At 38.3% G+C, this 27,920-nt stretch overlaps 1 protein-coding gene and 1 pseudogene across 4 annotated transcripts in view; one reads left to right on the top strand and one right to left on the bottom strand.

The window, feature by feature from the left end:
- STK32A (serine/threonine kinase 32A) overlaps window positions 1-27,920 on the top strand; it is a 92,780-nt gene that overhangs the window by 28,643 nt on the left and 36,217 nt on the right. For all 4 annotated transcript variants that reach the window (XM_039836469.1, XM_039836470.1, XM_039836472.1 and 1 more), the window contains 2 exons: window positions 130-281; window positions 13,390-13,563. In XM_039836469.1, coding sequence (XP_039692403.1) covers window positions 130-281; window positions 13,390-13,563 — 326 coding nt within the window. The remainder of the gene's footprint in view (window positions 1-129; window positions 282-13,389; window positions 13,564-27,920) is intronic.
- On the bottom strand, window positions 6,952-7,070 carry LOC120581718 (uncharacterized; annotated as a pseudogene).

Raw genomic sequence — 27,920 nt, forward strand, 5'->3', positions numbered from 1 at the left:
TTAGCATCAAAGAATTTGCAAGTGATAAAGCCCTAGGCCTTGCTAAAGAACGAGTTTTGTTCTGTCTCTCTCATCATTATGATCCGTCATCTCCATAAATCACTTTCTCACTCTGGTTTGGACAATTAGGTCTGCATTGTGCAGAAGAATGATACCAAGAAGATGTATGCGATGAAATACATGAACAAACAAAAATGTGTCGAGCGCAATGAAGTGAGAAACGTCTTCAAGGAACTCCAGATCATGCAAGGGCTGGAGCATCCTTTCTTGGTTAATTTGTGGTAAGTATTTTTACCGAACCTCTAAATGGAGACAGTCCCACCTTCACTCCCGATATTGTTACGTAAATGCACCTTGATTTCTAGGTGTACATTTGCAAAGTCCTCATTCAAGGACTTCTATTCGTTTTGGTTTCTATTCTCCTTGGTTTCTTCTATTCTCCTTGATAATAAAACAGAAGCGTTGTTTTATCGTCACCAATAAATACTGCTCGGTTCAGTTGTTACGGTCCCCTTTTTCCTTGAAGTCAATTTTTTTTGAGCATCGTAATTAACTAAGCTGAAGGAATGAGTTTGAATGTCTTCTCACTCAGATACTTTTACCCCATTAACTGTGAGGCAGAGACTAGTATCACTGACCGACATAAGATTGATCTTTAGAATTTGTACAAAAAGCACTTTCTCCCTAAAATTATTGGCAATAAAACTGGTTGTCTTGCAGCAGCCAACAATCTGTGAGTTGGAAAAGGATAGGTGCTGCCTTTCTCACCAAATAGGTTTTAACAGAGGCAGAGCTAAGTTAGTGATCTGCTCTCAAAGCCATTATCACAATCCAAGGCTTAGAAAATGGCAAAAAAGCTTACATTATCTATTACTTCCTGCTCTTGAATGTGAAGGTCTTTCTGTGGTTCACTCATTCTGCTCTACGTTTTAATGCAGCCATTATGTTAAGAGCCCATTCTTAAAGCTAATTCAGTATGACTGTTATTTAAATGTGCATACCAAGCACTGCTTACTTATGAGCAAAGGCAAAAAAAATAAAAAATAAAAAGCCTTTATTCAGAGAATACTAATGGAAAAATAATTGAAATGTCACTGTGTATTTAGGGACATTCCTCTGGAGGAATCAGTGCATTAAACCTGTCTCCTCCATCTTTAATTAACACAGTTCACTTAATATACGATTTGCTCACACACTGTGCCACAGTTAAAAAGAAGATGGTTCTGAGACTTGGAAATAGGTCTGTTACAGTTTATGCACTATTCAGACATGGCAGAGTCTCATTTTGGCTCAGGCTCAGTGCATTAATCAGTATTTTCGAGTGGCCTGTTCACAATGCAGCCATGTAAAGAGTTGCTTCCCCATCCTTAGCAATCATCAAATTGCCATTTTTTGCCTCTCTCGCCTCCCTGAGAGTGACGAAGTGCTTCACAGCCTCTTTTTGTTCAAAGTCACATTTTCCTTCTTCAAAAGTTCGACCAACTAATTTTCTTTTTTAAGACCGGGAACCCTGCATAAGGACATACTTAGCATTTTACCCTTTCATGCTTGTCTCTCATTGTTGAGTAGGCAAAGTTGATTTTATTCTAGTCCCATTTTTTTTTCTACAACATAGATATTATGAGACCTTAAGCTGGCCAAAGTTTACAGACTTCGCTATTTGTAACATGGTGTCATTCCGGACCACATTCTGTCCTCCATGCATACTGACTTGGTGAGAACATGTCACCAACATATTATCCTTATCTTCTCACACTGAATCTCACAGTAGAACATTGGGCACCATTAATGTTGATAGAAGAGAGAGAGGAGATGCCCCTTCCCCATGATTCTAGAAAACTATGAGGGGGACATTCTGAAAAGTACAACAGAAAGTCCTTTTGTCTTTCAAACCCTGAGACAAAGATCTTCAGAATGCATATTAATTTCTTCTAATAAATGCTTTCTGCCTTAGTAACTATATAGCACAGTAAATATAAGTGACTCTTTCCACAACTATCACACTTCTGGAGGTAAATGTTAGTGACTCTTTCTACAACTATTACACTTCTGGAGATATAAATGCGAGCAATTGTTATCACTTTCAAGTCACACTATTCTAAGATAGGGTTAATGTGTGTAACTTGTGTTGTTTTTATGAATGAAATGAGACAAAGTGCTATGCTCAGTGCCCAGCATATAGTAAGCATCTTACAGATAGAAGTTTTTTTCTTTCTTGGGGTAGCATTCTGAACATGCCCATCACTGATGGGCCAGTGTGAACATCCAAAAGACAAATGTGAATGGTGCTTGGCCCCAAAGCATCATGGGAAGTTGTGTGTGTTGTGGGGGAGAGGGCCAGATCTTCAACTCATTCTCATGAAGAGCTTTATGTTTGTTTTGTTTTCTACCCTCATTGTGCAAATCAAAGAAGAAAATCAAAGATTCCCCACTATATTATGTACAATTTAATCAAGATTTCATGTCTTGGATTTAACTAGACTTATCTTTACATCCCCAAAACTTCAGAAGCCAAATCTCTTAAGAAGCACTGTATAAACAAAAAAGCAGCAATATTTTTGAACTCCTCTGTTATTGCTTTCAATAATCTCATGGATGCTCAAAATGCTTCTAACCTCAGTGGGTGTGTTCAGAGAATTCTGGTTTTCAGGCAGAGGGAAAACACAAATTGTTTCTCTTCTAAGCAGGTTTTAAAAAAGATAGCGTATATGTATATAGGTGTAAATACATACATGTATATTTGAAACCATTCCATGTATTGCAGTCAACTTGAAAAACATTATCACATAGAAAAATGCAAATTCTCCAATAATCCTATCACCTTGAAACGATCACTCCTAAGATGTTGGTGTATATTTTCCAGTAAAATGTCTGCATTTGGTTTTCTATTTTTGATAATGTATTAGCCTCATCCACTTCTTCATTCATGTATACATTTACCGAGCATCACAGATAAGTTTTAGAATTGCCAGATAAAATACAGGATGCAGTTAGATTTGAATTTCAGACAAATAATAATTTTAGTATACATTCCAGGTATCACATGGGACATACTTTAACTGAAAATCATTTATTATTCAAATTTCTAATTTAAGTGGGCATCTTGTATTTTTAGTTACTAAATCTGGCAACCTAATTGTAACAGAGACCCACGCCGTGGGGATGCAGTGGTAAGCAGGAGTGGACAGAGTCCCTGATCTACCTGGCATTTTCATGAACCATGAGGGGCTGACATTAGTCAAATGGCACATGAATGTAACAACTGTGAGTACATGAAGGGACTAAGTATAAAGAGGGATGTGTGCATGTGCGTGTGTTTTGAGGGGTTTCACGGAAGGAAGGTCACTAGTCTGGGGGGCAGCAGTGTTAAGGGTGAAAGAACGTTCTGATTAAGATGCAACCTTCCCAGCCTCCATGGACCTGGTCCCACTCGGAACACAGTCATCAGATATAGGCCAGGTTACAAAGTGAAGGCTGCCTGACAGGGCTGGCATCCAGGAAAAGCAAATAAAATCTTCCTGCGAATCCCTCCTGAGGGCTAACAAAGCTCTGGCAACCTACAGACAAATGGACCCAGTTATGCCCAGCATAGCCCATTTCCCAGGTGGCTTTTGTTAATTGAGATTAAGCCTGAAGCTGCACACAGCTCCTCAGGAAACCCAGGAAACCCAGTTCTCTTCTTACCCGTGCCTGTCATTCCTGTGAGCAGAAAGGGTCCACGTGTGGTTTGAGGAAATTAGGAGACAAGATGGTCTGTTTTAAGTGGAAAGGACCACTTGTACTGGGAATACGAAAAAGGAGTCCTGTCAGATAGCTGAACATAGCTGAATAAATGGGTTCCCTGGAAGCGACCCCTATCATTTGTGACTGAGGAGTGCCAGTGTGTTACTTCAAGGAATCATAGGCTGTGAGAACTCAGGATAGCCTCAGAGGCACAGCCTCAATGATGACAGCTTCCCTGCCAATGGTGTTCTATTCCTTTGGGTTTTATATATATATTGTCTCGTGTATTCATCCTAACAACTTAGGTTGATAAGGATTATTATTTCCATTTACACTTGAAGAAATGGAAGCTCAGAGAGGTTGAGTAATTTTCCCAGAGTCACATAGCCAGGAATTGGCAAAGCCAGGATTCACACCTCGAAATCCTGACATCAAAGCCCCGCTCTTCCTGCCACACAATACCATCCCCTATGGACATCTTGTGAGACTCCCTTACAAAATATGGAAGGAAACAATTAATTTTGTTTATCGTCTTTCGCACCACACAAGATTACAAACTCCATGAGGCAAGTAGTTTGTGTTTTGTCTACTGCCTCATTCCCCAGCTCCTACAGTCGTATCTAACACGTAGTAAGTGCTCAAAAATATCTGTTGAATGGTTGGTTGGTTGACTGAATGGATAAAGTGAATTAGAAGTGGGACCAGGCTTCTGGCTCCTGGGGTTTTTTTTTGTTTTGTTTTGTTTTTTTGCTCTTTTTCTCATTATGCCACTGTCACACTCATAAACATCCCTTCATATAATCTTGCCCACTCCAGGTTCACTGCAGACCCTGAGGTCAGAGGGACACGAGTTTAAATCCCTGCTCCACGTGTGAACTGAGCAAGTTACATTATATCTTTTGTTTGATTTCCTAATTCATAATTGGGAATAACAGCAATACCCATGGCAGAAAGTGCTGTTATGAATAAGAATTTGTATATAAAGCAGCTCACACACAGCAGGTGCTTAATAAATGATTTTAAACAAAAAATTCAGTGAGGCCCCTTCTAGAAATGGAATATTCCCTTGGCCCCATAGCTGGAGAAGATTTTTAAATGAACAAATTCACCTGTGCTTGAGCTGGCCTGGGCATTAGAAAATCTTTCATTTTGTTCTCAATTATTAAAAATTTAAATTATTATTTTTCATATAAAATACATATTTTTTATTACAGAAATATAGAAAGTTCTCATGAAAATAGTAAATATACATATTTTATCACTCATAAATAACTGTATTACTTTCCTATGGCTGCTGTAACAAATTACCACAAACTTAGTTGCTTAAAACAGCACAAATTAGAGCATTTGAGATTAAAGCTATTTTTGTAATAAGATCAAGATTTTATTTTCCTTTTGCCTTGCAGTTATTTGCACTGAAAGTTCACAAAGAGATAAAACTAATCAGAACAGTGATTAACTGTGGGATGTAGAGATTAACTAGATTGTAGCATTGTGACGAACTTTAGGAGTAGATGAAATACTCTGTTATCTTTACTATGGTGTTAATTATGAGGACATATATTTGTAAAAATTCATTAATATCTTTATTTTACTATAAGTGAATTTTACTTCATTAAAAGAATATGAAAAAACGAAAACCCCATGAATTCATTATCTTACAATTCTGGAAGTCAGAAGTATAAAACTACACTCCCTGGGCTAAAATCAAGCTGTCAGCAGGGCTGTATTCCTTCTGAAGGTTCTAAAGGAGAAGCTATTTCCTTATTTTTTGCAGTTTCTCGAGGCTGCCTGTATTCTTTAGTTCATGGTGCCTTCCTCCATGTTCAAAGCCAGCAGCAAAGCATTTTCAAATCTCCTTCTGCCTCTGACTTCCTGCCTCCTTCCATTTTTTAAGGACTCTTGCTGTTATATTAGCTCTATCTAGTGACAATTATCTCATGACCAAACTCTAGCCAGGCTCCTCCGAGACTTCTTCTCCACTAGGATTCAATCTCGGTCCATAAAGACTTGAACAAAACATAGTTTCTAAAAGCTCAAGGCGGCATTCCTAGGATGACTTTAGCTGCCCAAAGAATTTGCTGATCGTCCTAACCAACAGCTGAAGGTAAGGCCAGGCATGGTGGGAGGGGAGGAGCCTAACTTTCACACCTGCTAGTTAACAAACCAGAAGGTTTCACATGGACCAGCTCTCCCTTCCTGATTTTTGTAATTTTTCACTTCTATGACTCTAATGAGTCCCTGTTCAGCCCCCTCCCTGTGCCCTCATTCTCCCTTTAAAACATCCGGTCACTTTAGTACAAGTCAAAATTGAGTTCAGTTCACACTGGACTCTTTTCCTTAATTACAATAGTATATTACTGATTAAAAACTTCCTTAACTCATGTCTTTGTTATCTTAGCTTTGTTATCTTAGGACAAGACGTGATTAAATTAAGGATCTTGTGAAACAGAGGAAATCCTAAATTATCTAGTGTTGCCATAGAAGAAGTTATCCTTCGGTATGGCCCTGATGAGCTTGAATGGGTGGAGAAGGGACAGCAGTCCCTGAAGAAGATTGTGGCAGAGAATGGCATTACTGTGTGCCTGTACATAGTAAGTGTTCCATTACATAGTTGTTGAGTGACTGATCAATGGACCAATGATAGGAAACTGAGTCTTTATATTGCAGACATTCACTCATTCACTTACTTATCAATATTACTAGATATACATACATGTATATTTATCTACACCTATATCTATCCTTTATTGCAAACAACACAAGCTTTAGAAAATGTAAGCTAAAAAGAAGTTCATTGGAAAGACATGAGACAGCTTACAGCCTCAGAAGTAAAGCTGAAGAAGCAGGTCTCAGGAAAGTGAGGGACAAAGGCAGTTCTGGGAATCTAAGTAGCAGAAACTATGGACAGGCTCTTGAGGACATCTCAGCTGGGAGAAATCAGCTCCAATCAATTTTCTAACCTTGTCTCACCCACTCAAGTTTCAAAGTCTTGAGACGGAATCTAGTTGGCCTTGATTAGAAAATGTGCCTGCCCCTCAGCTAGAAGAAAGAGTAAAATAATAATTATTTTACTTATATATTTATATATAAATAATATATATAATTATGATAATTATACATATTTTATATATATATATATATATATATTTTTTTTTAGGTGAGGCAACCTTTGGTTGACCTCACAGATTGCAAGGACCTTGTCAGCTTACAATCCCTTATTTTTTAAGCCTATAGCACTTGGTCTTCCGAGGTGGTCTCCCATCCAAGTACTAACCAGGCCCAACCCTACTTAGCTTCCGCAATCAGACGGGATCGGGCTTATTCAGGATGGCATGGCCATAGACAAGAGTAAAATAATTACTCCTAGATAATTGGTGAATGATTGTGTCATTCACTAAGGGGGCAAATCCGAGGAGCAGATTCATTGTGAAAAATCAAGAACTCTGTTAGCTTTGTTGATTTTGAGCTGCATCTTAATTTAAATAGAGTGCTGAACAAGAGGTGAGTCTGGAACTCAGAAAAGTCCAAGGAGAAGTTCAACAAAACACAAGTATGGGAATCCCTGGTTTGTATCTGCTGTCAACCAAGGACTTGTAGGGAGCACCTCTGGAGAGAGATTAGATAGAAGAAAGGGGCCAGGGACTAAAGACCTAGAGCATTCGAATAGTTCTGACAGAGGAAGACTCAGGAAACTAGACAAAGAAGGAGCATCCAGGAAGCTGGCCAACGAGCTAGGGGTAAATCAGAAGAGCGGAGCATCCTGATTTAGAATGGTTTTGGAAGGAAGAAGTGCAAGCTATTTCAAGTGCTTCTGAGAGGTCAAGGAGAAGGAGACAAAGAACTGACCACTGACTTGGGAAGATAGATATCGTGACCTTGATAAGAGCTAATCCCAAAGGTAGGACAAAAGACCAAAGGAAGTGACTTAATGAGAAAATAGGAATTGAGTAATTTTATTTGGGGGTGAAGAGTGCAAAGTGGTATTGTATTTTGAGATTGATCCACGTTGTCACAAGCAGTAGTGTATTGTCATTTCTTTACCATATTCTATTGTATGACTATCCCTTGATTCACTTAAACATTTTACTCTTGATGGATATATAGGTTACTTGTTTTAGACTTTTATAAATAGTGCTGTTTATATTTTTGTTTGTATCTTGTGGTAAACAAAAATATACACATTGGGAGTATAAACCTAGGAATTAAATGACTGGGTTCAAGGGTTTGTATAGGGTTAGCTGGTGAATTGTTTTCCAGAGAAATTGTACCAATTTATACTCACATGAACAATATACGAGAATTCAGATTGCTCAGCATTTGGTACTGTCAGTTTCTTTCCATATAGGTGTTCCAGTAAATATGTAATGGTTTCTCATTGTGGTTTTAGTTTGGATTTCCCAGTGACTTAAGAGTTTGGGCACATTTTCATGTGCTTATCAGACATTTGGAATTCTCTTTTGAGAAGTGCCTGCTTGTTTTGTTCATCTTCCTATGTCGTCTATGATTAAAGGCAGTTTTACATCTTCCAATATGGCTGTTTATTGATCGACTGATTGCTAATTACTGGCTAGAACCTCCAATACTATATTGAATGGAAGTAAGAGTGGATGTTCTTGCCTCGTTTCTGATCTCAGAGGGAAAGCATTCAATCTTTCCCCATTAACTGTGATGTTTACTGTAGGTTTTATTGTGGATTGCCTTTATCAGATTGAGAAGCTCCCTTCTATTCCAAGTTTAAGAGTTTTTATCATGAATGAATGCTGTATTTTGTTAAATGATTTTCCTGTTCTATTGAGATGATCCTTTATTAATATGCTGTATTATATTGATTGATTTCAGATGTTAATCCTTTTGGTCATGGTCTATAATTTTTTTAATGTGTTGATGGATTTGGTTTCTAACATTTTGAGGATTAAACCTAAAATCTTATGATCAATAAAAATGGGGATAATTTTACTACTTACTTCATAGGTTTGTAGCAACAATTAAATGCAATAATACCCATAAGGTACTTACTTAGCAGTGTCATATGTGTAGTAAGAGCTCAACTAATGGGAATCATGTTGATTATATCATTGACAATAAATATCTTTATATAATTACCTCATGTAAGATAATAAGAAACAACTGAATAAAACAAATTTATCTGCTTAAACCAGAGCTATGATACATTCATGGGTAGAGAAAGAAAGGTAATTATAACAATAGCTAACACTTGGCCATTATTTATTATCTTCTAAGCATTGTTTTAGACTCTTTATATGTATTAACTCAATCTTCCCATCGGCCTTGTGAGGTATATACCATTATAGATGGGGAGGCTGAGGGCTTATATAACTTGTTCCAATTATAAAGATGTTGAAGGGCAGAGCTAGGATTTGAACAGAAGCAGTCTGGCTTCAGAGCCGAGTTTTTTACGATTATGCTATATGCGATGCTTTGTGCTGATTACAAGCATTTTACCTAATTTACTCTTTGCCACATAGTGCATCAAAATATTCCCAATATATAGATATCCTGAGTTTGTTTCTTTTAAGAGTCTCGCTCTAAATTCACATGTGATACTGTGATATTTAAACCCTGTCTGAGGCCTATGCATTTTCCACTTGTAGTTTCCTTAAGTGTGTTTTTTAACTGATTCTCTCTTAGATAAATCAATTGGTGTCTTTTTCTCCAAAACCTAAGAGCTGTTAGAAGCAATGACTAATATCGGTCATGCGTTTCCCTTGCTTTGCTAGGTGGAGATAGAAGAACTGACTCTTGCTTAGGTAGTGTCCAAATGAGCATTTGGCACAATAGTCTTGCAACAGGCAGCAGGCTCTCCAGTGTCATGGGTTTGTTGACTGCATCCCATAGGAAGAAAGATATTTTTCATCACAACCCAGTAGATATACTCACAGAGACACACATTATATTCCAAAAACAAGTTTCATAAACGATGTTTAGCCTTACAGCATTTATTCCATGTTATTCAATCTATTTTATTACTTGGAAAAACGGGTACTTGTCTGACCTAGCCAAACCAATTTTACAATCCATTAAGGGGTTATGAGCCACAATATGAAAAATGCTGCATTAGAGAATATTCTAGATTTCTTCTGATGCTCAGATTCAGATTTATCTCAAGATGGCCACCATGAAACGGCTTCAAGCATACGAGTGACTTCTTTGATCTTATTTGGTAATCATGCTAATGTCTAAAAATTATAACAGACTGACCCAAACTTGTGTTTTACCCTTGCTTTTCTCTTTTTGTTTTTTAACTTATTAATTTACTTTTTTTTTTCTATAACTATTTGTAGAGTATACATTTCAGATAGTGTACAGGAACTGAGCAGTCAAGGATGAGTAAAAGTAGGCATGCATTCTGATAGCATAGGAGGAACGAAAGCAGTTAATCCAAAAGCACATAGGAAAATATTTTCAAATTATGATAAATTCTGTGAACAAGAATACGGCATTGTATAGAATGAGGAGGCATGATTGAATATGGAGTGTGAGCAACAGCGCTGTGAGGAGTGACATTTGGACTGAGACTGAAAGAGGAATAGAAAATAACCAGGCAGTTGACGGCTTTGTGAGTGCAGGCACAGGTCACACCACATCACCGGCTTCCAAGGCTAGAGGGAGGCATGAACTACTAGCTGAGGAATGAAACGATGTTAAACAATAGTCTGGAAAAGTAAACTGGACCGGACCATACAGGGTCCCATAGACCATGGAAAGAAGTGAAAGGATTTTATAAGGCTGAATAACATAAGACTCACATTTTAAACATATCACTGGTGTGTAGAATGAACTGAAGATGTCCAAGATTGCACAACGGAGCTATGAATAGCCTGTAGCGGTGGTCTGGGTCGAACATGATGGAGTGGTGGTCTTTTGTTACTTATTTCCTCTCTTACCAAGCATATTTTGCAATGCATTTCATATGCTCTGCAACCAGATCTGTTAATTTTTGAGCTGTCAACTAAGAAATAAATAAGCCACGATATAGGATACCAAAAAAAAAAAGTTATGGAACCGCAACGGTAAGTCTATGTGATAAATGACCGAGGTACAAAAAAGTTCTTAATCTTTCATTTAAAAATATCAGATTATGATATGAACTTGAATATTCTAGTTATCACCAAAGTGCATTACACCCACATATTTTATTGTGGATAGTTCTGCAAAATAAATTGCTTTTCTTCTCTCCCTCTGAGCGTTTCAGATCTGAGATAGAGGGTTTCAGATCTGATATGCTGGAGGTGAAACATGATTTTTAACAGCCAAACCTGGCTCCATGGTTAAATAAGTTTATATTCATACTAGGCAAGGGAAACATGTTGCCTCTTGCCTTGGTTGCTTCTTCCTTTGATTAATAATCCCTTGTGTAGTCGAACATTGTTGTTATTTTGCCTCGATGGGCACTTTTTGGTCTGTTCTTTGAATAAAAATAGCTTAACCCAAGCTTCAATAAAATAAGTTGTTCCTTCAGGGTGAGTTTAATAAAACCCTTGTTTTCTACTTAAAATGAAGTAATGGGAGAGAGTCCTCTGGTCTGTCCCCAGATTTCTGCCCTCCACCTGCCTCTTGTGTGGAGCTAAACACAGTCACAGCTGCTCTGTATCCTAACCTGGTCAGCGTAGGTTATTTCCATTGACGTTTAGATATGTTTACAGTTAACACTCCCTTCTCCCTTCTTTTGGCACCCGGTACTCATCCACCTCCACCTCTCTGCCTCATTCTCTGGCCATCTCAGAAGACCTTGCTCACGTCCCATGAGTAATCACTGTTTCTGCTATATGAGCAGAGAGGATAGTGGGGTGCGACAGGTCCCAGGCATGATTACATATTAATTAGCACCTTGCGGCTTTCCGAAAGACCTGTAAAACTCAACGAATATAATTGGCAGTCGTGCAGTTGGAAGGATTGTAACCCAAATAGCCCAAGTCCAGGCACCTTTCCTGATGCCCATTAAACCCATGGCAGAATCAACCATCATTGCATCAACACGAAGAAAATTATTTCCTAAAAGGCAACATCAAAGATGCATTTCTCAAATTTTTTACAAAGCACTTCCTGCGTTTCTAAGTTCTCCCCCAAGAGCTTAATTGCTGACATTGTCTGTATGACTCAGTCGTCAGTGGTACACGCAATTTTACTTATTGAACAAGTAAACATCAGGGACAGTTAGCCTTCATTAGAATGTTACCGGCTCAGATTAATGCTTCATGAATTTTTTTCCTTTTGTTTGCAAGTCCCTTCCTTCTCCTTTAGCACAATGATCATTATAAAGAAGAAAATGTACTAAGTACAATTCTCCCATCATTGATATTCCACATTTGTTTTCTAAGCATGGGAATGTGTCACTAGGAATTGGTTTACATCCCTGGACACTACTTGCAGGCATTTAATTCCTGGATTCAAACAAAACTTTAAAATGTGATCTCAATAACATGATGTCAAAAGAAACATGTCAAAACAGTGCTGATACAGAGAGCTCTATTGTGACTAGAATTATGTCTCTGCTTTGAGGGAAACAAAACAAATCTAGGTAGGAATGAATGTATTTTTACAGAAGGCTCTTTGCAAAGAGCAGAGGCCAGATCTGCTCTCCAGTGGCTCATTTCCTCTTCTGATCTCTCCACCTCATGCTCCTTCAAGTGTGAAGCCCATGTCTGATCGTACATTCTACTTAAAACCCTTCAATGTCTCCCTGACACCTACAGACTCTGAATGAGCACCTGTCATGGGATCTGCCCACTACCTCCTCTCCAGGCTCAAGCTTCTCCATTATACCTGTCATTCCAGCAAACTCCCAAACTATTTTCTTTCCCCACTCAGCACTCTGTTGTTTAATATGTGCTACTTTTCTTTCTCAAATCTTTCTTTGGGACCTGGAGAACCAATCAGCTCAACCATTTATGGAGTGTTTGACCTTGTGCAAGTTAAACTTCCCTGGGCCTTCACTTCATCATTTGTAAAATGGGAGCACAAGAGCCACATCTGGGGCTGCAGAGGGCACGCTGCAGAGTGCTTCAGAGCTGGCCCCGGGGAAGTCACTCAGTGGGAACATTAGCGTTATTAGCTTTATGTTTTAGTTATTGTTATTGTCGTCATCCTTTCAAATGGAGCTCAGGTTTTACCTCTGCTGAGCAGTCTTCCTGGAACTCTCTGTGCCTAAGACAGACAATTACTTCCTTGTACTCTGTACTATCTTCTTTATTGCCCTTTTTATGTCTTTCTTATCACTAATGTGGGACATGGTTTGTCATCACATTGCTGGGCAATGAAAAAATGGGCATGAGGATGGTTTGAGGAGGCCTTGTAATTCATATTTTATGGACCTCCTACAACAGGATGGTTAGGATATGATCGTTAATGGTACGTGGATTAATGGGGTTTTCTTGATTTCCTAGGCTTTATAGCTTTGTAAGCTAACAGTTAATGGGTGTTTAACTATATGCCAGGCATGACTTAGATATTATACTTATTCTTTGGTAGGATCTAATGTGATAGATACTCTTATTATTTTCATTTTATATATGTGGAACCTGAGGGCCAAAGTCAGACCTCTTAGCTCAACAACACTTCGGTCTGATCTGCAAGGTATCATTGGCCTTTGGGACTCTAGTGTGTAAATGTGTTGTATGCATTTTCATTTCCAATTTGTCGCAGGTACTCCTTCCAAGACGAGGAAGACATGTTCATGGTAGTGGACCTCCTGCTGGGTGGGGACCTGCGTTATCACCTGCAGCAGAACGTCCGCTTCCAGGAAGGCACTGTGAAGCTCTTCATCTGTGAGCTGGCCATGGCCCTGGACTACCTGCAGAGCCAGTGCATCATCCACAGGTCAGTCAAGTCCAAGGGCACAGCCTCAGGCTCCGTGCCCAAGAAGGAATCCACAATCCACCGCATTCCACAGGTCCTCGTTGAACATGGCATTTAATCCTTACCTAATTCTTACAACAGTCCCCTGAGGTAGGGTTGTTGTCCTTATTTTGCACTTAAAAAAGAAACTAAGCACGTCCTACCCAAGGTTACAGTTAGTAAACAACAAGATCAGAATCAATGAATATTGGTGATATTTTATTGCTAAGCCTAGACAAAGAGGAGAAAAGGTGACATGTAGAAGCTTAATAAATATTAAATGTGGGAATTAATGGAAATAGAAATTAAGGAAGTTCATTAGGGAAAGAAATAGAAGTGGGAAGGATGAAAATTGAGAAAATTTGAGTCCTAACATCTGCCTGTCATCCTCCCATACTGAGTCCCCACTGTGTGAGCTGCAACAGAAGTCAGCAAAAGCAACGTGTCTCCTCACTTGGGGCATTTATTTTAAATAAAGACAAACACAGTTGAGCCTTGAACAGTGTCGGGGTTAGGGGTGCTGATCTCCCTCAGTCGAAAATCACACATAACTTTTGACTCCCCAAAACATAACTGTGATCATCCCTCAGTGTCCATAGGGGGCTGTAGATGCTCAAGTCCTTATATAAAATGGCACAGAATAACTCATGCAGTCCAGCCTCCACATCTGAGGATTCCCAACTGAGGAGCAAAAATAACGTTTATGACCCATGGTTCGTTGAATTGGTAAATGCCAAATCCAAGGATAAGGAAAGCCTACTGTGTATTTACTGAGGAAAATCCACATATAAGTGGACCTGCATGGTTCAAACCTGTGTTGTTTAAAGGTCAACTGCAACATAAGTAGCTATGTACCCAAATAGACAATAGAGAGAGAGTGATAATACTTTATATTTGTAAAGAATTAGGTAGTTTTAATGATGATTTCCAATAGAGTATCTCACTTGATCTCAGTAATAATTTGTGATAAGTGATAGAGCAGATACAGTTAGACTAGTATTAAATATGAGAAAACCATAATTAGGAGACATTAAATTAAAATCATCTAGGTTATTTATAAGAATTTTGAACCTAATCACTATCATAGCAGCTACTGTTTACTAATGACTTACCACACAGCAGGCACTGCTGAATACTTCCATATTTTATCTTAATAAATTCTAAAAACTCAAGAAGGACTCCCTCATTTCATTATAGCATCCCCACTATACAGATGAGGAAATTGTGGCTAAAAGATTTACCAAAGACGGTTGATAAATGGCATTGCCAGATTTAAACCTAGTCATCTCTAATCCTAGAGTAAGAGCTCTGTCTACTATCCAAACTTGCATTTATTACACATATGAAATACATGTATTAATTATATACATCATTATATACATCTTTATCATCTTTATCTGAGTCCCTCTCAGAGATGAATTGACACGTCACAGTCTGTTTTGGTTGTTGACGTTGTAGATCTCAGAAAAGCACATGTGACTTTGCTACCGTCATCTCTAATCTTTAAAGAATTTGCTGAGTTTTTAAAGTACAATTATGTCTTTTAGTAAAAATTTGGCTAGATAAATATTTACTTGTGACTAATTGACATTTATGTTTATCTGGATTAGTGCAGAGCCTGTGGATAAAGATGTAGCATCATAAGTTAGAGATTCTTCATCCAGGCACCATGGACTTTTTTTTTAGCGTTGGTCCTGTACACTGACATAGTTAGTTATGACTTAATTTCTTATCTTTGGAATGGCCTATTTGTATTGGAAATGTGCTCTTCAGGCAACAGATGAATGAAAGCAGACCAGTGAATCATTCATGATGTAGATTCTCGGAAGCAAATTTAGATGCCTGGTGTTCTGTCGATAACTAGGAATCCAGTTCACAAGCAATCTTTCCCTCATACTAGCTCCTATATTCGTTTCTGGTCTCCCATAGTTCTGAGGACAACTGTTCATATGTGTAGCCTGTGGAGTCCCTCTCAGAGATGAATTGACACGTCACAGTCTGTTTTGGTTGTTGACGTTGTAGATCTCAGAAATGATGGTGGGCATGATGGGAAGCCAACATGGTAAGAGCCAGCCTGCTTCCCCTTTCCCAGTTTGAAACTGGTTCTGTGCCTTCTTTCTTTGGGCTTCATTTCCCCTGTCATCACAACAAGATGCTCTGAGCATTTTTAGAACTGTGTTCCAAAAGGAATTCAGAAGGAAAAAGACCAAACCAAACCAAAACCTGATGTACTTAGTACCCGCAAGGAGCTTATGAACACCAAATGTCATTGTTCTGTTCTTCTCTCCCTCGTTGTTTATTACCCCCATTATCATTTTGCCACTTTAATAAGAAACCAAGAATTAACTTTCTGTTCTTTGTCCTTTACATACCCACAATCATATTACTTCATGCCTGTCTTCAAAAGGGCCTCTTTGTACTGAAGTGTCTCCTTACCATGGCAAATGAAGTGAAAGCTAACTCAATGACATTTTGAATACTGTATTAAAATGAGATGACATCTCTTGGGATCAAAAAACAATTCAGCTGTAATTCTCTTGCCTACAAGGACCACCCCGCCTCCCCATGTGCTGTATTTTCTAGGCAGCTGTAGCATCTTGTACCTCTCCTGAGGAGTTGTGACATTCTGGGTGTTTAATTAATTAATGTCTGTCTGCTCCACTAAATTGTAAACTCCTTGAGTTAGGGCCATGTGTGTCTTGTTTTTTACTGTATAATCAGTGTGCAGCAAAAAATATGAAGGAATGAACACTGCCTGAACCACATGAACGACTGGTTGACTAGAAACCTAGGCTTATGAATAACAAAGACAAAATTTAAATATAGGGCATTCAAGCCAAAATTTTAGACCTACCTTGGTCTTCCCACTGGCTAATCTTATAAATCCTGAGAATGAAAGGAGTTGCTATTGGTAATTATGCTGGGATAATAGGCCAAACTCAAAAATGTTCTGGGAAAATCAAGACATACATCAACATCACTAAGGCTTTCCAAGACAGCAGTGACCAGACTTCTTAACTGTGAGAGAGCTCTTACAACCAGGACTTTTTGCCCTCAGAGTAGCAGGTATCAATCTGAAGTGGTATCTGTTTGAAATGGGGTCAAATGGCTTAAAAACATGTACATGGTGAAAATAAGCAGTTTCTCTTTGTCTACGGCATTTAAAGGTTAACAAAGGTGGCGTTCTGAGGGTGGGGCTTGTGGGGCAGAGTTTAGAGCATAAAGAGCAATTTAGAAGAAGAGATGGAGGCTTCTAATTCTAAAATCTCTTTCTTCAAAAGAATCAGCAAATTCATACTGGATTCGACTGAATCTAAGACAACAAAACATCTCTCAGCTACTTAGAAGACTGGGTTGTAAGATACATTGGGAGTGCCAAGACATTAAAATGTGAGTGAAGAATAAGAATTGATGAAATACAATAGATCCCCCCAGACAAAGAAAGACCATTTGCATAAAACTGCAGCTATAAAACATGACCTCTAAATTCAAATCGTAAAAATAAACAAAAAAAGTAAATTCAGATTGGAACCATTTTGCCTTTGGACATGGTAGGAGATTCAAAATTGTCCAAAGCAGTCAGCAAATGTGTGTGGAGCAGGAGGCCGCCATTTACTGAGGGTTTCCTGGGCACTAGGCGCTCTGCTAAGCAATTGTGACTTATTTCATTCAATCTGCCCAAAACTCCGGGAGGTTGATGGTGTTATTGTCCCCATTTTACAGTTGATGAAACTCTGGTTCAGAAAGTAACTTAGCTAACAAGTAGGTCAGACATCACCCAAAGGAAGCGCAGAACTCTTAGCCACCCTACGGATATTGATGGAGCACAGTGGTAAGCCCGGAGGAGGACATGGTTTGTAAGCCATGACCACCTGCCTCCAGGTTCCCACAGTCTCTCTGCACAGACGAAGATGATACATGTGGAACCAACAGATGACGGGACAGCCTAAAACTAGAAGCTAAATTATGTAAGATCAAAGTCAGTCAGAGAAGATGATGATTTTGGGTAACAAAACAAAGTTTCCTGAGAGCTCAGAGGGCTTAAAAAAGATCTTACTATCCAGAGCAGGAAGGAGAGTCTCGTCCTTGTAAGGGGAGCTAAATGAAAGTTCTCATTTGTCCCTCGGTGGTAACACTGAATGAGCTGTTTTAATTTTTTTGTTTGCATTGACTTTTCTGCCAGCCATGTCTAGCCTAGTTATTCTTTTAAACACCATAGGTCCTGTTTCTGCTATAAACTCCAAGTGAGACATAATGGGGTTTTGTTTAATTTTGTTTGGAGAATTTTTTTTTAAATCCACAGACTTGAATTTTTTTCTGTACTTTCCTAAATACATGGACTGTTTAGCTAATTTTCCTCAATTTTAGAATTTTTCTTTTCTATACTCGTAAAAGACACAGGAATGCATAATGACCATTAATTTTGAATTGTACAATTAGACAGTTCTCTTGTTAGTCAAGAAGTCAAACATTTTACTATGAGTACAGCTCTGAAAATCAGCTTTAGCTTCCAAATTATGACCAGTTTCTAATTCAATATTCCCCTTTACTTACATTAAATCATTGAATAAAAATTTTTAAATGTGGACAAAATGAAAAAAAATAAAGAAAATAAAACTCATTACAATCCTTCTCATGGGATGGTCCTATTTGATTTGAGGATTGCCACAGTATCTGCAGTGAATAATGTGATGGAAAGCATTTATTACAGTCCAAAACAGTTTGTATTCACTCCCTTGTTAGATGTTAAAGAAAACTCAATTATGAATTTAAGCTAATGAGAAGAATTCTATGGGACAGTTAAAGAGTAAATTGTCTTGCATTAAAATACCAGTCGAGTGTATGTTTGATCGTTTCTTTCTCTTTCTAAGAATCGGCTCCACTCTCCGAAGTTTAACTCACCACTTTCTAAATTCCTATAGGAATATGATAAAAGCCGAATTAGGCAATTTGTGTAAATAATTACAGCATGACAGAGAAAGTTGCAAAAATTTCATCTGCAGTTGATCACTGATACATTAAAGTAGGAATAAAAGAGTATTTATGATTGTTAAGAAACACAGGATGGTAATTTTATTCATCACCTTTGTCTTCTTTGCTCTAATAATAGGAACCAATAAGTGACACCCAGGTTCATCTTAGAGCCTCTGTAAGATGCATGTAGGAATTAGTCTTCCCACATCCCCCTTGGACTGTACTCACTACTCGTGAGAAGTTTCTATCACTGATCTAGAAATTGTCATCTTGATAGTGATGACAATCAAGATGATAGTGAAGAGAAAAACTTAGGAATAATGCTTCTATCATAAATAATTCAGAAACTTATTCTTGAGCATGTTCGCCAGACAATACTCAGTGCTGACCTCCAAAGGTGAAAGGATCGATGCCTCCCCTTTGTCTAGAGTTGGTAATATCACAGTGTGAAAGGAAGTCAAGTAAACACTTCAAAACTTATATCGGAAAGGTGTTTAAATTCTGTGGCACATACTGTAAATAAGCAGTTATGTCTGTATCCTGAGCTACCCATGCACACATGATACTCACACTCACAAAGGTCATGATCATACTTCTAACGGTAGCCCCTGGATCACAATATTCTTTATAAAACACTGTCTCTTCCTCCTAAGCTTATGGGTGGAGACTACACCTCCCTCATGTTCTAATCCCTAGCATAAAATCTAAATCAGAATGGTTGCTGAATAAATAGATGACTGACCAAATGAATGAGGACAGTACATACACATGATCCTTGGATGAATGTAAAAGGTAGAGGTTGCTATGGATGATGTTATCTTTTAATTTCTTCCACACATTCCCATTGTGTGTTGATGATGTGTGGAGCTTTCCTCCATGCTGTATTTTTTTTACTGTGTAACAAATTACCACAAATGTAGTGACTTAAAATGACACATTGATTATCCCACAGTTCTTCATGTGAGGAATCTAGCTACATTTTAGCTGCGACCTCTGCAAGTCTACAGTCAAGGTGTTGGCTAGAACTGGGTTCTCTTCTGGAGGCTGGATTGGGCAAGGGTCTGCTTCCAAGTTCAGTCAGGATGTTGGCAGAATTCATTTCTTTGTGGCTACAGGACTCATGTCAGCTTGTTTCTTCAAATTCAGTGAAGAGAGAAGATGCTAGAGAGGATCTACTAGCAAGATAGTGTATTTCACTGAATAACAATTATATATAATTGTATATATAGTTATATATAAAACAAGAGTGACATCCCATCACTCTTGTTTTATATATAATTGTATATATAGTTATTCAGTGAAATAGTGTATAGTTATTCAGTGAAATAGTGTATTATATTATATATAATTGTATATATAGTTATATATAAAACAAGAGTGACATCCCATCACCTTTGCCACATAATATTGCTTAGAAGCAAGCTGCATGACCAGCGCATACTCAGGGGCTGGTACTTATGCAAGTTATGATACACCAGCATCTGACACCAATTTTCTGTATGACTTTAAACATAACCCCAAACTTTCCTGTCAAGCAAGCAGTGAAGAGGTTTGACACGATGATCAGGAATGCTTTTTCCATGCCTGCGAGTCTAGGGTGATTTCCTCTCATCCCTGGTAGGATGTTCTTCAAAGTGTGATCTCATCGTTCCTCTGTTCCCTACCACATACCCGTTTCTCTCCAAGAAGGCTGCGTGACAGTAGTGAACTATCTAAAGATTGTGTGAGAGTGAGGTGTGATAAACAGCTATTAGCACATTTACTAATCACGGTCTTACTGGCAGTTCACTTGTGAACCAAAATTATGTGTTTTAACCAAAGTCTTCAGAGATCTTCTAGGCTGAGATTTCATCTTCTTTTCCGAGTCACTGTGGTATCTTGAAAGTCACATTTTATTTTCCTGAGGTGAAAATTCTTAGGAAAAAAATAAGATCTTTTTGCAGCTAATCATTTTAGTCAACGATCACTGAGTGACAGAGGAGCTCCTGATGAATGAACTTGCCAACAGTGACACCCCAGCTTTCTGAAGCCCATGGGAGTGAGTTATCTAGAGAGATGTTTTTCTAATTCCTGAAGGTGTTTGGTCCTTTCTGCTCACCCACATTTTAATCATTTAATTTATAGTACAAAGTATACCTGTCATTTTCTTAATGACTTAAGGAGAGCTATCGTTTATTATGCATATACCAAGAACGAGGCACTGGGCTTTTAAGTGTTTCTCACACACTGCTTTTTTTGGTAGTTGACAATATCGTGATCTGGTGAAGTAACCTGCCCAATGCCATACAGTGAGTATACTAAGGATATGAAAATAGGATTATCTGATGCAAAGACTCTCTTCATATCAGGCTCCCTTGGTTTCACTCTTAATGAACATAGGAGACATCCTCAAAGTTAGATGAGCTATTTAGTACAGTTTACTCAATAGCAACAATCATTAGTTTAGATATATAATTTCAATTGGTATCATGAGTTAAATTGTATTCCCCCCAAAAAGATATGTTGAAGTCCTAACTCCAACTATTTCAGAATATGACCTTATTAGAAAATAGGGTCCTTACAGAGGTAATTGAAGAAAAATCAGTTCATCAGTGTGCCCTAATCCAATGTAAATGGTGTCCTTATTAAAAGAAGAAATTTGGACACAAAGGTAGACATAGTCAGAGGAAATATGATGTGAAGAGACACAGGGAGAACTCCAAGAGAAAACGGAATCCTAGAAGGAAGGCCGACGATTGCCAGCAAACCAACAGAAGCTAAGAAGAAAAGAAGGGCCCTCGCCTACATGTTACAGGGGAAGCAGGTCCCTTGATTGTGGACTTCTCGTCTCCAGAACTGGGGGGGCAATATATTTCTGCTTTTCTTTTTAATCACTCAATTGGTGGTACTTTGTTATAGCAGCCTTAGCAAACTAATACTGTACGTTTTTAAAGTTTTCTTAGCTGCTAAGATTTCGGTCTTCCCTACTTTAGCAGGTGCTACTCAGGGCAGCTTCTGTCTTCACTCCTAATATGTTGCTTCAGATATATTATGAGGTGGGAGATCAGATAACAAAACTCGTTAGAATTGTTTGTAAAATTAAAGTAACCCAAGAGAATATTAAGTCAAGTCCATTAGCTTTAGTTATGTGGTAACCTATTTCATGTTGCCCAGAGATTATCTTTACTTGCTTCTATATTTCAGATTTGATGAAATATTTCAGCTGTCTGTGGCTTTTTGTAACATTTCTCTGGTCCGAGGTGTTTTGTTCTGCTTTTAAATATCTAAAAGGGAAGTTAAGTCTTTTTTAGTTTATCAAAGCAGCAAGTCTGGTATGAGAAAATTAAAATAATTATAGATTATTTAATTACTTATATAGTATATGTTTCACTTGAAGGTGGCTTTTTTCCTTTCAGCATATTGATATTTTCTGTTTCTTGCAATGGGATGATAGATTTGGGTTTCAGCTACCGTTTTCTATGGAGTGGTTAAGAAAATGCCCCTTCCTTTTGTTTTGCTGAATCTTTCCTCAGTAGCTCACAAGCCCTTGCAAATATTCTCTTTTTTTCTCACTCCCAAAGCAGAAGGGCCACTTAAGCCTCAAAAACAAAATGACAATGCAGTAATGAGGGTATTAGGTTGACATGTTCTATTCAGCACCTGCTCCCAAGCTACCGAATAATGAATGAGCATGAATTACACATTGTGAAAACAGGAGAATCTGCCTTCTTTGTATTATGCAGCAGGCAGTTTCAAAAGAAGCTTTCGAAGTGCGCTTTTCACACAAGGCCACCCATTTGTGAAAACCCATACGAAAAAGGCAAAGAACTGCGTCTTTACAGGTTAACATTTAACTAACCTGCACTGAGCTTTTAATTATTTCTATAAGGGTTAAGAGTTTCGTTAATATGCAACCTGTGACTTGGTCCAAATTAAATTTTACTTTGCCTGGCACACATTTTAGTATGAAGCTTAAGCGTCATTCTTTCAGGTTTAGTCATTTAACACATAGTATTGATCACTTATTTACGTGCCAGGCACATGGTTTCTGTCCTCTTAGAGTTTATAGTTGAGTTAAAGAGACGCAATGAACAAGGAACTAAGTACATAAATAATCACGTTAGTTACAGATTGCTTAGTGGCTTGATGGGAAATAAACAAGGATCTAAGAAAAAGAGTACGGGTTTGGGGGTGAAGGGTATTTAGCATAGTGCTCAAAGAAGACCTAGCCAGTAGGTGGCATTTGAGCCAACACTTGCAGGACAAGCAGATCTAAGGTGGAAATTAATGTTAAGTCCTGGAGCAGAACAGAGGCCTCTGTGGTTTGAACATGTGAGAGAGGAGCCATGAGCGAGGTGAGCCAAGGCTATATCATAGTCTGTCCAAGCCAATACTCTAGCTCATCCTTATTTCTTATCTGTGCTTCAGTGAAAATACAGAACCAGTCAGAAAGGGACATATCTGAATTTGTTATCAGTTTGGTGATGTGGGCTCAGCATTCACAGAGAGTGGGACAAACATGAAGATGGACATGGTGGAGAATGGAACCCACTAGCTATTCTAGACATTAGACCAAGAAAAAGCCTAATGACTGTCTGCATGGTCCTGCTGCTGCCCGTTGGAGCTCTAGTGAGTAAGGCCTCAGGTCAGATGAAGCTTCTGTTTTGTCGCCACCCACTGGTACTGTTTTACTGGTATTTTATCGGTGGCCTTCAGGATTCTTACTGATCGGTGTTTGTGCTTTGTCAGGTGTTTTAAATATCACCCCTGGCATCAGGTAAACATGAATCAGAGTCCTGACTCTTCTCGTAATAGTGGATGACACTGGAATAGTTATATCAGTTCTCTGTGGTCCTATCTAGGAAAGAGAGATAATAATTGTACCCATTTCATAAAGTCATTTGAGGATAGTTTGGAGTAAAGCATTTAAAGGGCTTATTCCGGTTTCTCACATGTTGCATTAAGTGAAATCTATCATTATCACTACATCGCAATGGTTCAATGGTAGTTGAAAGCAACTGTTCATTACTTAACATCCTCAATGTCTCATCAGTTTCTCACCATCTCGCTCTTCCTACACCCGACACTTTCTACTTATTTAATGTTTTCTGAAAGTTAAGTCGAACAATTACTATGCGGCCTGTCATTGACCAAAATATCGTTCTGTGGCACATGGTTGTAATTTTAACTCTCTGGGTCACCCCTTCCACATCTGCAAAAGTGGGTGTAACATCTAAGTTATGGAGCTGCTGTGAGGATTACAGGATATGTTGCCCATCAAGTGCCCTCCGTGAGTGCCAGAGTGCGGACAATAAATGGTAGCTATGACCATTCTCGTTACTCATGGGAAGGACCGCAGTTTAAAACAATTTTTATTGACCGTCCTCAAACACCTCTTCCTATGGCCATGGCCCTCCTTCTCCTTGAACATGGAGACCCTCCTTATCAACACGGGCAGACACTGCCAATTAAAAAGACACCGAGTTTGGAACCTAGCTGCCATTCTATAGAAGAGAAGCAAGTGAGTAATAGTGGAAAGAACCTGACGTTTAAATTCCATCTCTGCCATTTATGAGCTGTGTGATCATGGGCAAGTCAGTGTCTTGCATCTCCGTTTCTGTATTGGTAAAATGTGGATACTGCTGCTTTCCTCTGGTAAATCAGTGAGAAGTGGCTTTCAGGGAGCCTCTTTCAGGAGAAGGCTTGGGTGATTCACAGAGGGCCAGGGCTCAGAGGTGTTTTAAAGGTCGGCTGATTTCTGCTGCACTCCTCACTTGCATGTATTGCTTGTTCAGCCTCGATGACAAGATCCACGTCACATTTAAAATGTTTAAGGTATTTCATGCCAACTTTGGAAGTCTATGACTGTTAAGAGTTCTTAGATCTTGACTTAAATGGTTCTTTGTAACTCTCTCAGCTAGTCTTTACCGAAGAATTTTAATCTTTTTTCACCAGATGGTCTTTAAACATCTGATCCCTACTGCCCCTCCCACACCACCAAAGAAAGATATCTTTGTTGGATGAATATGTCAATAAGTTGCTTAGGCTGTGCGGGCTGGAGAAGAGACCCTGGGATGAGGGTCGAACAATGTAGCTTTTGTTTTGCTGATTGGGTGTATAAGCTAAACTGTTACGGACAAGTGAGGAGAAATTCAGAGGCCGTGGGAGAAGACATGGTGAGTGAGCTAGTACCTTGAGTGACACTTTGGGAAAAGAGACCCAAATTCATAAAGGGATAACGTATGACATGTTCATGGTGGAAAAATCACTGCCCTCATCACCTTAATTATTAATATACAATGAAATTGGGCCAAGTATACTAGAATGACAAATAAAAATCAAGGCTATCCATGAAAAGCCAGTTTTGCCTAAAATGAATATACAAATGTGTAATTATGTATATTTTTGTACATTTTTACATTTTAATAACTTAATTTTTATATTTTATATAATTATATAGGTCTATGGGCAATATTCACTGGATGCCTGCAGACCCTCAGTCCCATTACTTCATTTCCTTGTAATGGCTTCTGTAACTCATGTTCCCTTGAACAAACTGAGAAATGCTGGGTTGAACAAAAAAATTTGGTAGCCAGAAAGTTGCTAAGAGTAAATCTTCATAGTTGTCGTTATAAGAAAAAAAATTATAACTATATATGGTGATGGATATTAACTGGACTTCCTGTGGAGATAATATACACAAAGATCAAATTATTGTTATATACCTAAATGATACATTATGTCAATTACGTATCAATAAAAAAAGAAAAAAGAGGCATCATAATCTAGTTGGTAAGAAAGAGATAGAAGATGAGACTTGGACCATAATAATCCAATCCATCAGCTTTTCACTTCTGCCTCTTGTTCCAAACTATGTTTTTGCTTGTAATCTTCCCTCACATTCGCCTACCTCCACCTCACTCTTTTCTTAATTTAGATTTGCTTATGTGACCAATAGAATTATATATATAATATTTTTTCCCCTAAGAACTTGGAGAGGACCCAGTCTAGGAGAACACTATGTAACGAAGAATTAAACCCAGACAGCAGACCTGTCAGAAAGCTGTGGGACACTGAAGGAGTTGATTTTTGGTTTGGATACACTGATTTTCTTGTTCCCTGTTCTCACAATACCCCACATCAGATTTCAAGATGAGCAACTTGATTCCAGGATAGGCACAGTGAAGGGATGTAATTAGCCTATTAAGTTCTGCTAATGTCTTGTAAAGTCATTCAAGCGAGAACAGCAGATATATCAGTTCCGCCTTGGACTCTGTCACAGGGAGCTCTGTATTTGCACACTCTATTTCTAGTTCCCACAGAAAGAATCAACGGATTCGGCAGGACATAGCCTTTTCTGTTTCATCACATCAAGATGCAGCGAAGAATTTCTACAGAATGTGTGTTCCTAGAATTGCGCTTTCCCGCTCCCCAAATTCTATAGAACCCTCTGAAATGATAGGCTCAAATTGTGCAGACATCACTTCTTTATCACTCTTACTCTAATGTACATCACTCGCTTGCTAAAAACAATCAATTTTTTAGTCAGCCAACAGTAAATACAGTGCATGTGGCAGAGACAGAGATAGAGGGTTTTTTTGGGGGGGTGTGAGGGAAAGGATTGTTATTCTTTTGTTTTTGCATTTTTCTTTCTTTAAAAGAAAAATAAATACATGACTTATTATTCCAGACGTTTAAGAAGCCAAGGAATCAGATTTACTAATTTTTATTACAGATATTTACTTCAGCACTTCCTTTGTTCTGGGTACTTTTATAAACCTGGGAGCTAGAGCATTGAACAATACAGAAGAGATTCCTTTCTCTGAGAATTTGGTATGTTAGATGTGCCAGTTTGGGAATTATATTTGATAGAAGGTCATGCTGGCCAGGGGGTAGGCTGGAGTAATGACAAAAGAATGACTAAGGAGATGGGAATAAAGAAACAGTTGAGTGGGATAAATCAAAACCTTATTAGAGGAAAGTCAGGGAAGTGAGAAGCTAAGGGATTAAGTGTAAATCCACACAGACGTTGTAATCACCAAGAATGATAAATAACAGTGAGCAGAAACTCACTAGCTACCTGTTAATGATGTGTAGGTTGTAAGACACCGCCATATATATTTTAACCACAGAATTTGTTAAGAGTGATGGTATACTTTTCCGACGCCTTTACATCCATAGATAAGCTTTTAAGAGGTTCATCTTTTAAAATCAGATATGTTTGGATTTGGACAATAACTGGATGTCATTTCTGCACATGGCTGTACATCAAAAGGGTCCTAGAAGAGTCTGTTTTTGGACAGACACCTGAGCCTGCTTACAGATAGTCTGATGGCTGTGGGACTGAGCTTGGTCACAGAATCCATTTTGGTCAAAACATACCCGGGTTTGGTAACCACCAAGTTAAAGCATATTATAGATGACCTTAAATGAAACTATATTATAGATTCCCTTAAGTGAAACATTTTGGCATAAGTTATTTCATATTTAGGATTATTTGAGAAGATTGAAAAGGAAGTGGTACTAAATTTCAGAACGAGAAAATCTCAGCTTGTTCTAGCAGAAAGTTTTATTTAGCACACAGGTTTATTTTCATTTTCTTTCCCTCAGTACATGAATAAACAATGTTATCATACCACAATTTACCCTGTAGTGACTTAGAAGTTACTACATCACATTTTGGAAAAACTATAGACTTAGACTCTATGCCTATCGATTTTATTTTTATACTAAAAATCTTTTTCTTTTATAATTGTCTTAGATTTTCCTCATAATCTTTCTCTGAATCTAGTAGTAAACATGCCCCTTTACCACTTTAAACCTTTTGGCATGGTTTCTTGGAAACTTTCTTATTCCTTCCAACCTCATTTGTCTTTATGTTTCCTAGGTCCTAGCTTGGTGACTTATCAAAGTAAATATTTAATGAATAAATGCATATAAGATCGAAGTAAGAAGTATCACATGAAACTAATTGGTCCCTCTTTGATATCTATATTATTCTTAAGCATCAAGGTAGTTTCTGGGGAGAGTGGTGGGTGTAACGATATGTGGCTTTAATAAGTAAGAAAAATGATGCTCAGGGATTTACAGAAAGCTCATGAAGTGTCTGACCCACAGCAATTCATTTTTCCCAGCGAGCCCTCATAGATTTCAGCCACCAAATCATTATGCTGATCTTGCCACACCCGAGTATCTTCTTTCTCAGCAGGGCTCCCCGGGGCCTCCTCCTCACTTGGCAGACACTGATGCTCACTAGATGCTGGTCTGAAAGAGAGCAAGAGCCTAACACCTGGTTTACCTCAAGCTTTAAACTGTAGATTTTCGGTCGTACCATAGCTCTCTGGTAGATACTGTTAGGATTAACCTTGAGTGCGCTAGAAATTCTC

The sequence above is a fragment of the Pteropus medius genome, unplaced genomic scaffold (genome assembly GCF_902729225.1).
Source record: "Pteropus medius unplaced genomic scaffold, Ma_sr-lr_union100, whole genome shotgun sequence".
In the NCBI taxonomy this organism is placed as follows: domain Eukaryota; kingdom Metazoa; phylum Chordata; class Mammalia; order Chiroptera; family Pteropodidae; genus Pteropus; species Pteropus medius.